Raw genomic sequence first — 10,862 nt, forward strand, 5'->3', positions numbered from 1 at the left:
GCGAGGGACCGGAGGAACAGGAAGGGGAAAGGTTGAATTCACCCTTCGTGCAAACAGCCGGTCTCCTTCTGCAAATACCCTGGCCCTGGCCCCAGGGCTGCGCTCGGGTCCGAGCACTGCCCTCGGCTTGGGCAGTCGGAGCAAGAGCTGGAAGAGGCCGGCTGCAGTGTGCACGGGCGGTTTCTCAAGCGGCAGCAAAATGGAAGTGGGAAGGAACGAGCTTTGCAATCCCAGCTCCCCCTCCTCGAGCGGCCCCAAAGCCCAGCGTGCCCCACAGCGAGCAGGCGTATCTAACCGCCTCCCACATCGGGGCTTCCTCAGCGCCTGGGAGAAGCCGCAACATCTCTCCAGAGTGTTGGAGAGGGGATTTATCACTTCCTCGGGTGCCAGAGCAGATAAAGTGCGGCGCCATGAAAAAAAAAAAAAACAGCAGCAAATAAGTTGTGCAAAGGGGACGGTCCTCCAGCACCCAGAGGCACCGTCATGCCCCTTCCTTTGGGCCACGTGGAGGGTTAAGTGCACCCAAAGCCGACCCCAGCACCCAACCTGACACCCCTCCAGAGCACCTGCTGCCCTCGCTGCCTGCACGCCGCTCTCCAAGGGTGGGACGCTGCCCGTGGGGGACAACCACCACGAGCCTGTCCACCCCAGCTCCTCTGGCCGTGCCCCCCAAGTCCCTGCCCACCGCAGCCACCGACGGAGGCGGGTTTGACATTTGCAGAGAATCTCCCCCTGTCTGGTCCTAATAATTAGTCAAGTACAGGCGGATTTTTGCAGCATGATACAAGCAACCGGGAGCAGGGAATGCAAGCGCGGGGGCTGCTTTCCAGGAAAGAGGGGGCTGTTCCTTCCCTGAGGAGCAGGGGTTGGAGGCGAAAGCGTGCCCGGGACATGATCCCTCACCCTGCTGCCCTTCGGACAATGAACAGAGCCAGGACAAGACCCCTGCCCAGGGCGTCGCAGCCCCATGGATGCAACGCCCCAGAGCAAAGCCAAGCCCGCGACCCAACGCTGACACTCTCTGGCCTCGGGGCTGCTTGCGGCCGGCTGTTCGGCGTCCAGAACAGTAGGAAAGTGATAATGTCCAAAGGAGGAGAGATGGAAATAACCAACCCCCCACCCCTGGGCAGGGGTGTCACAGGCCGGGATGGGAGGAGGCACTGGGAAAATTCTGCGAGCTCCATTTTCTAACTGGGTGGTCCTCTGGGCATCCATGCCATGGTCTCAAAAAAAAAAAAAAAAAAAAAAAAAAGAAAGAAAAAAAGGCACTGGTAGCTGGAAAGACGTCCTCAAATTCCTCTATCTGTGCCAGTCCCCATGCCCCGAGAGAGCACACGCATGGAGAAAATTAAAAGCAACTGCTTTACACTCTGCTCTTCTTCCAATTCAGGCCAAGCGTAATTTTGAGGTTAATTCCCAGCCTGTTCCTGTCATGGGGGGCTTCATCTTCCTTACAAGCCCAAGGCGTGTTGCATGCAGGCACAGCTCGGTCCGGGCTAGCCCATGGGGAGAACAGGGACCCCAGGGGACACCCCCACGGCCCTGCAGAGCCCTGGGTGGCTTCTTTGGGAAGAGAGGGTCCCGCCGGCCGGGCCAGCTTTGTCCTGGAGACGGAAGAGGGTCCCTGGGAACCCTCCATCCTCCCGGGGCAGGCTCTGGGAAGCTGACCTCCCCACGAGGTTTGCAGGAGGTTAAAGGGGATCGTGCGGTGCCAACGCAGGCGTGCCTTGCCAGGAAAGCGGGAATTCCCACGAAAAGGGAATTTCTCCCTTGCCGGGAAAGGGGCAGCGCCAGGGGAGCTGGCGACGGGTGGGTGGAGCAGCCAGGACAGAGCCATCAACAGCACCGTGTCTGCCAGGGACCGCGGGCCAGATCCTGCCACCGCGCAGGATCGCGGGGCTGCCGGAGCTCAGCTTCGCCGGGGCAGACCCACAGATTTTCCCAAAGGGGGAGCAGACGCGGTGACTGACCCCGTTTTTCCCATGCCATGCGGGCACCCCAGAAAGTCAAATACGGGGTGGAGGGCACGTCACCTCCCGCCTGCAGCCCCGGGGGGGACGGCCAGGGCTCAACGGGGGATGGGACCACACGTAGCCACCCCAAGTCACACCGACCCCCGGCCGGCAGCACAGCCACGCACAAAAACAACTCGTGAACGCAGCGCTCCCGGGATTAGGGACTTAGCGTCCGCACAGCCCTTTGAAGTTGGAAGCGTTAAGTCCGATTATTATTAGAGAGCTCCAGCTCATTAATCCTGATGTTTGGGGCTGGATTCCCCCCCCTCCCAGCCCCGTTCCTAATTCGGGTTCCCGAGTACGATGGGAATCCACTACTACCACTAAATATTTCGTGACGCTTTGCGAACGCGCAGCGGTCTCTGCCCCGAGCGGCTCCAGCGCCCCGGGAAGCAGGAGGGGCAGCTCCTAACGCCCACGCAGGTATTTTTATATAATAAAAATCCAAAAAAGACACGAGTGCGTAAGTGTGAAGTACCTTCACCTTTCCTGCAAGCCAAGTAGAAAGGTCAGATGACTCAAAAGGACTTTTCTAGCCTGACTTTAGGTAATCACCAACACGGTCCCTGTCCATGGGATGAGCGGGACACGCTGAGCACGGAGCCCCCACGCTGCAGGTGTGGGATCCTCCCTACCCAAAGCAAGCTTAAAAAAAAAGAAAAAAAAAAAATTTAAAAGGCAAAAAAATTCAGAGCTGTTAAATGAACCGTTATTCCTGGGTGTGCTTCGGAGCGAGCACACCCCCACATCCAGCCAGGCTGCTCGCTGCAGCGTGGAGCCTCCTCCTCCGACAAGGGGCACAAATTCGGAGGGGAAGCAGGCAGGGTGGCGGGGAAACGCTGGGCCGGCCGCGGGCTCCTCGGCACGGGGGGCTGCGCGTGTGCATCGCACGCTACCAGAGCCACCATCTTATCTGGGAAGCAGGATTACTTCACCCCAGCTGCAAGGGAGAAGACGAGCAGGATTGCGCCGTTTTCCCAACCGGAGCCCCTGCGTGCGGCCTGGATCCGGCCACGGGGCTGACCCCGGCCCCACGGGAGCCGGCCGTGACGGCAGCCCCCCGGGGCCACCCCAAGGGGAACAAAGCAAACGAGGGGCTGCCCGAAACACGGCTCGGGGTCCCCAGGGAGGGCGGCGGGCCCCCTGCGGCAGGGGCAGGCAGGCACTGTGGGGGACAACGTGCAACGCTTTGAACCCCCCCAATAAAAATAAAAAAGCATTGCACCCAGGAGGCAGCAAAACCCCAGGCAGGGCAGCGGGAAGGGGCCGGCTGGGAGCGGGGGGCTCTTCCTGAGCCCCCTCCGGGACGGCTCCTTTGTCTGGGCACGGCCACGACGTTCCCCGCCGCCCGCCCCTTCCCGCACACACCACGGCATTTTTTCCAGTTACATTTTTTCCATATTAGCCCTCAGATTTCATTATGCCCCCCCTCCACCCCCCCCCCAGCGAGCGCAGCAATATGTCTGATCTCATTGCCATAATAGGATCGGGAGCGGGGATGTCAGCCCCGGCCCAGAAAGGTGCGGGAGGCGGGAGGGCGGCCCCGCACCCCGAAAGGCCCCCCGCGCCCCAAAGGCCCCCCGCCGCGGGCGCGCGGGCCTCCGGGCCTGCATCAGGCCTGGGAGGAAGAGGAGGAGGAGGAGGAAGGCCCAGCCCTGGCAGCCCCCCAGCCACAGGGCCCTCACTGGGAAGGGGCAGGGGTTGCCCTCCCATCCCCCCGGAAAAGCGGGGGCCTGTAGGGTGGGGGGGCCACGGCCGGCGTATCCGGGAGGGGATGTTTTGTTTGCAGCTGAGTTTTTCCCCCGAGACTCTGGGGATCTTGCAACGGGGCCCACAGGATACCCCCCACCTGCTGCCGTGCACCCCAAGAGGGGCTGGGATCACCCCAAGTGCAGGTGCCCAAACGGCCTCAGGAAAGGGGTGAGGCCCCACAGGAGGGGGCACCGGGGTGGGCCGTGGCCTAAGGGACCAGTGGGCACCGTGGGGATGCTGCGTGCCCCGTGGGCTACCTGGGTTCTGTGGGGTGGCCAGCAGGCACCCCACGGGATCGCTGCACACCCTACGGGACCACAGAGCACCCACGGGGCTCCTGAACGCCCCATGGGATTCAGGGATACCTGTGGGGGCCCCGTGCTATCCGTGGGGTCAGCAGGCACCCCACGGGACCCCACACCGCCCCTGACAGCCCGCGCTACCCATGGGAGCAGCGGGCACCCACAGGGCCCGAGGGCACCGTGACCAGCAGGCACCCCACGGGACCCCTGGGGATCCCACGGGAGCCCCTGCTAACCAAGGCACCCATGGGACCCTGTGCTGTCCGTGGGACCCCGGGACATCCGTGGGACCTCGTGCTGTCCGTGGGACCCTGGGACATCCGTGGGACCCCGGGACATCCGTGGGACCCTGTGCTGTCCGTGGGACCCCGGGACATCCGTGGGACCCTGTGCTGTGCGTGGGACCCCGGGACATCTGTGGGACCTCGTGCTGTCCGTGGGACCCCGGGACATCCGTGGGACCCCGGGACATCCGTGGGACCTTGTGCTACCTGTGGGACCCCGGGACATCCGTGGGACCCTGTGCTGTCCGTGGGACCCCGGGACATCCGTGGGACCTCGTGCTACCTGTGGGACCCCGGGACATCCGTGGGACCCTGTGCTGTCCGTGGGACCCCGGGACATCCGTGGGACCCTAAGCTACCCAGTGGACCCCGAGGTACCCGTGGGGCCATCAGGCACCCACGGGGCTCTACACCATCCACGGGACCCCGGGCTAGCCACGGGGCCAGCAAACACCCCACGGGGACCCAGGGCACCCTGGGGCCGGCGGCGTGGGGGCGGGCAGGGGGCGGGGACCCTGAGCGGATTTGGGGGGGGGGGGGGGGGGGGGGGAGGGGGGGGGGACGACAACAGTGGGGCTGGGGCGGGGGGGGCAGGTCCCACCTGGTTGAGGTCCTCGTCGTTGAGCAGGTGGGACTCGCGGGGCTTGAAGCAGTTCTGGCACTTGCTCTTGTTGAAGATGTTGGCCTGGAACTTCCTGCAGGGGTTGTCCTTGGCGGCCATGGCGCGCCCCGCGCCCGCTGCGCGCCCGCTCAGCGCCCCGCGGAGCGCCCGCCCGCCGCCGCGCCCATCGCCGCCCCCACCGCGGGCCGCGGCCTCCGCCTGGCGCCTGCGGAGCGCGGGCGGGAAGCGTCCAAAACCAATAAAAAAAAAAAAAAAAAAAAATCCCCTTTAAAAAAAAAAAAATAAACAGCTAAGATTAAAAGCGTGGACGGAGCGAACTGCAAAGCGGCCGCCTCCGCTGCGGCTCAGCGGGCGCGCATGGCCGGGTGAGCGCCGAGAGGGGCCGCGTGCCCCCGCCCTGCGGGGCCGGGCTGGGCGGTGCGGGCCCCGCTGGCTCCGGCGCGGGGTGCTCGGCGCTGCGGCCGCCGCTGCCGACTGCGCTGCCCGCAAAGTTTCCAGCGCCGCGGAGCCAGGCGGAAAAGGGGGCGAGGCCGCGGGGCGGACGGACGGCCCCGCCTGCCAATAGAGGCGGGCGTCCGCCGCTAACAAAAGGCCTCGCTGGCCAATGGGATGCAAGGAGAGGGGAGGGCGCGGCGGGGCCGCCTCGGCCCCCCTCGGCCGGTGGCGGGGGGGGGCGCTGACAGCTGGGGGCGGGCTCGGCTCGGAGGGGCTCAGAGGGGCTCGGCTCGGCTCGGCTCGGCTCGGCTCCGCTCGGAGGGCTCGGGGAGACTCGGAGGGCTCGGAGGGGCTCGGCTCGGAGGGGCTCGGCTCGGCTCGGCTCGGCTCGGAGGGGCTGGGCTCGGCTCGGCTCGGCTCGGCTCGGCACGGCCCCCGCGGGAGGAGTTGCGTGGGGCCCCCCCGCACTCTGCGCTCGGCGCGGCGCTCTGCTGCGCAGCCCTGCGCTGCTCGGACCCCCCCCACCGTGCACAGACCCCCCTCACCGCGTATTGACCCCCCCCACCGTGCACAGACCCCCCTCACCGCGTATTGACCCCCCCCACCGTGCAGAGACCCCCCCCCACCGTGTATTGACCCCCCCCACCGTGCACAGACCCCCCCCCACCGTGTATTGACCCCCCCCACCGTGCACAGACCCCCCTCACCGCGTATTGACCCCCCCCACCGTGCAGAGACCCCCCCCACCGTGCACAGACCCCCCCCACCGTGTACTGACCCCCCCACCGTGCACAGAGCCCCCCCCACCGTGTATTGACTCCCCCACCGCGTATTGACCCCCCCCACCGTGCAGAGACCCCCCTCACCGTGCACAGACCCCCCCCACCGTGCACAGACCCCCCCTCACCGCGTATTGACCCCCCCACCGTGCACAGACCCCCCCCCACCGTGTATTGACCCCCCCACCGTGCACAGACCCCCCGTCACTGTGTACTGACCCCCTCCCCACCGTGTATTGACCCCCCCTCACCGGGTATTGACCCCACAGTGTATTGACCCCCCCTCACCGTGTATTGACCCCCCCCTCACCGTGCACAGACCCCCCCACCATGCACAGACCCCCCCACCGTGTACTGACCCCCCCACCGTGTATTGACTCCCCTCACGTTGTATCGACCCCCCTCACCGTGCACAGACCCCCCTCACCTTGTATAGACCCTCCCCCCACCTTGTATCGACCCACTGTGCACAGACCCCCCCCGTGTATTGCCCCCCTGTGCATTGCCCCCCCCATACCGTGTATTGACCCCCCCACCGTGCACAGACCCCCCCCACGCCGTGCACGGCCTCCTCTCACCGTGTATTGACCCCCCCATACCGTGTATTGACCCCCCCACCGTGCACAGACCCCCCCCACACCGCGCACGGCCTCCTCTCACCGTGTATTGACCCCCCCCATACCGTGTATTGACCCCCCCACCGTGCACAGACCCCCCCCACGCCGCGCACGGCCTCCTCTCACCGTGTATTGACCCCCCCCATACCGTGTATTGACCCCCCCACCGTGCACAGACCCCCCCCACGCCGCGCACGGCCTCCTCTCACCGTGTATTGACCCCCCCCATACCGTGTATTGACCCCCCCACCGTGCACAGACCCCCCCCACGCCGCGCACGGCCTCCTCTCACCGTGTATTGACCCCCCCCATACCGTGTATTGACCCCCCCACCGTGCACAGACCCCCCCCACGCCGCGCACGGCCTCCTCTCACCGTGTATTGACCCCCCCCATACCGTGTATTGACCCCCCCACCGTGCACAGACCCCCCCCACGCCGCGCACGGCCTCCTCTCACCGTGTATTGACCCCCCCCATACCGTGTATTGACCCCCCCACCGTGCACAGACCCCCCCCACACCGCGCACGGCCTCCTCTCACCGTGTATTGACCCCCCCCATACCGTGTATTGACCCCCCCACCGTGCACAGACCCCCCCCACGCCGCGCACGGCCTCCTCTCACCGTGTATTGACCCCCCCCATACCGTGTATTGACCCCCCCAACCGTGCACAGACCCCCCCCACGCCGTGCACAGCCCCCTCTCACCGTGTATTGAGCCCCCCCATACCGTGTATTGACCCCCCCAACCGTGCACAGACCCCCCCCACGCCGTGCACAGCCCCCTCTCACCGTGTATTGAGCCCCCATACCGTGTATTGACCCCCCCACCGTGCACAGACCCCCCCCACCGTGCACAGCCCCCTCTCACCGTGTATTGAGCCCCCATACCGTGTATTGACCCCCCCAACCGTGCATGCCCCCCCCCCCTGCACGGCCCCCCCCACGTTGTGCAGCAGCCCCCTTGCCTCGCCCAGGTCCCTTCCTGCACCCACCTTGCCAGGACCCCTGTGCCACGCACCGCCCGCCCGCCACGCGTGAACCCCCCCACCCCGGTGCACAGCCCCCCCCTCACCACGCGCGGCCCCCCCCGCGCTGTGCACAGCCCTCCCCACGCACAGCCCCCCCGTATAGGGCAGGGACCCCCCCACCGTACCGCGCCGTGCACGGCCCAAGCCCCTCGCGGCCTCCCAGCCGCGGGGACAGACAGCGCAGCGTGTGGGGCTTGCACCCCCACGGCCACCCCCGAGCAGAGGGGTGCCCCGGGGTGCAGCCCCCCCCCCCCGGAGCCAGCCCACACCACTGCCCTTGAGCAGCACGTGGTGCCACGGCCCCACGGGGGGCACGCGCCCGGGGGTGCCAAACCCCCGCGGCAGAGGCACTGCCGCCATTAACCCTGCCACCGTCCCCAGCCGTGGGCACAGTCCCAGCCCTGGCATGAGCGGGGACGTGGGGGGTTCACCACCCGCTCGGACACTCAAATTCGGTGGGGGGCAATGCGGCCTCGCGCCCCCTCTGCACCGTGCGGCGCTGGGGACCCCCCAGGCACGAAGCAGGGACGGGGGTGCACGTCCCGCCTCGGCCGCGTCCCCCGCCGCGCCACCGCCCCGGGCTGGCAGGGAACTCCTGTTTGTCCGGTGCGTTTTTACCCGGCGGAAACCGGCAGCGCCGGCAGGTACCGTACGCCCCACCGGGCGATAAGGACCCGGCGCGAGGGCGCGGGTTTGGCCTCCCGGCTCTGCCCCCCCCCCTGACCGAGGGACGGACCCGCGAGCACGCGCAGGGTCTGGTTCTACTCTCCCAACCCTAATTCTGCCCATCGGCCACGCAAGGACCAGAGCAGGGACCTCAGCACCCGTGGAGCATCACCGGAGCAGGAGAGAGGTGGGAACGCCAGCCCCGGAGCAGGGGGACAGCGTGAGCGTGCCGAGCGGCACCTCCAAAATGCACCCCAGCCCATCACGTCCCGCCGCTCTCGGACGCTGCAATGGCACGCAGCGTCTCCTGCTCACCCCCACCGGCATGGGATGGGGCCCTGCTATTAGGAGCAGCCACGCAGACCTTCCCAGGTTTGTTGGGACCAGGAAAAACCCGTCGGAGAAGAGGCAGCGGCACGGTCCCCTCGCACCCGGCGCTGCCCCGCCGTTTGATGTGGGGCCTGGCCTCGGCAGCCTCGCCGCGCCGGCTCCGCGCCGTCATCCTCGAATAAATAAGGACCAGCACAATTGCCTGCTTGTTTATTAATTTTTGCTTCATCAAAGGCTGCTTTAATCATCTCCCTCCTGCCATCGCCGCTTGCAGCACGCACAGTGCCGGTGTGCCACGGATTCAGATGGGACAGCGGAGCTGTGGGGCTGACCCCGCTCCCGCACCAGTGGCACCGCTGGACTCACCCGGCCCCGCACCGGCTGCCGGAGCCCACGCGATGCTCCCGGGAGGGACGTGCGGGCTGCGGGGTGGCCACCAGCCACCCCCCCATCACTGCTTTGGGTGGATTTTCTCACCTTTCCCTTGACCCTAACATAAAAGCCGCACAGCCCTTCCCCAGGGAGGGAGGATTTTCCCCTCTGGGATTTACAGACCCTGACGCCCTCGCTGTGGGTCCAGGGTTCACCTGGCACATGACTGCAGAATGCCTGCTCTTCAGAGAACGGCAGACAGTTTTCCCCACCGGCTCTTATCCTGCCCTGATCCCCCTTTCCTCTCTCCCTCCGTCCCTGACATCGTTGGATTATTCCCCCCCGCATCCCTTGCTGAGGACCTGGCGTGCCCTGCATCCCGCAGGTCCCAAAGATGTGCAGCATTTTTTTGTTTTTTTCCATCAAAAAGCCCTTCTGCAGCTCCCTGAGCACCTCTACGTGCTGTCCCCGCGGTCCCCAGCTCCTCCCCACCTCCTCGGGGCTCCCCGTGAGCTGGCAGAGGCACGGCACCCGCAGCCAACGCAAGGTCCACGCGCGCAGCATCCTCCCGTGCTCCCCGAGCGCGGCCGGGACGAGCAGGGCGACACGACGCGCTTCCAGAAGGGCTTTGGGTGGGGAGCTGGGGGAGAGGGGGACGGGGGTGACCGGTGCGTGTGCCCCCCAATGAAAAAAAAGGGTACAGCGTTGGCGCAGAGCGTGGAGCAGGGGCCAGGGCCGGCGTCTCCCACGCCGCGGGCTGTGCCTGCCCCGAGACGCGGCCGAGCTGCGCCGTGGCTCGGGGCCACGACCCGGCGCCACACACGGCCCCGCCGGAGCCGGCAGCACCTCGCGGGAAGCGGCTGGTGCCGGGGCTGGCTCCAGCCTCTCCAAAAATCCAGCCGAACGGGACGGGCCTCTCCGCAAACCTGTCAGGCTGCATTCAGCCACACCGGAGCCGGCGTCCGCGTGCCACCGGCTGCCCGTGTGCCGCGTTCGATGTGTGCAGCCGGCGGGGCCGCCGAAAACCCGCTGCTGCTGGCTCTCCCTGCGTGCCCTCGGCCCCAGCACGGCCGTGGCACCGAGGTCCCCGACGTGTGCCGCGGTGGCGGTGTCCCACCCTGCCGTCCCCCCATTGCCCCGCCGCGGGGACGCCCGGTTGGGGCAGCCGTGCGTAACAGGTCTCTTCAGCCCAGAGCCAGTCCGGAGCAGTTTTCCCAAATGAGGGCAATTAAAGTAATGGGAAAATGGAAAGTATTCGTCAGGGAGCTGCAGTGGCAGAGGGGGAAGGCGCCGCAGTGAGTCAGCGATCCAACCCGAAGCCCCAGCGCCAGGTAAACAAGCTGCAAACCAGGAGGTGTTCGTCACCGGCTCTGGCTGCGCCGGCCCCAGCCTGGGAAGGGCATCGGCAAAACCCTCCTGCTCCGGGAAAGGGGTTCGGCGGCACCAAACCCCACCGGCGAGACGAGCGCAGCACCCGCTCCCCATCGTGGCACGGAGGGCCTGCCAGCAGCACCCACCGCCGCCACCCGCGAGGATGTCGCCGGGGTGGGACGTGGTACACGCGGCCGTGCCGCCTTCTGCAGGCGCAGCCACGCTGCGGCACTTTTTCCCGTGGGGCCGGGTGCTGCCCGGAGCAGGGCGGCCGGGTGCTCCTCCT

General features: G+C 66.9%; 1 protein-coding gene across 1 annotated transcript in view; it reads right to left on the minus strand.

The window, feature by feature from the left end:
* MPRIP (myosin phosphatase Rho interacting protein) overlaps window positions 1-5,074 on the minus strand; it is an 81,805-nt gene extending 76,731 nt beyond the window's left edge. The window contains exon 1 of the mRNA XM_075718996.1: window positions 4,955-5,074. Coding sequence (XP_075575111.1) covers window positions 4,955-5,074 — 120 coding nt within the window. The remainder of the gene's footprint in view (window positions 1-4,954) is intronic.
* Between the last annotated feature and the right edge of the window lie 5,788 nt (window positions 5,075-10,862).

This window comes from Pelecanus crispus, chromosome 11, assembly GCF_030463565.1.
Source record: "Pelecanus crispus isolate bPelCri1 chromosome 11, bPelCri1.pri, whole genome shotgun sequence".
Classification (NCBI taxonomy): domain Eukaryota; kingdom Metazoa; phylum Chordata; class Aves; order Pelecaniformes; family Pelecanidae; genus Pelecanus; species Pelecanus crispus.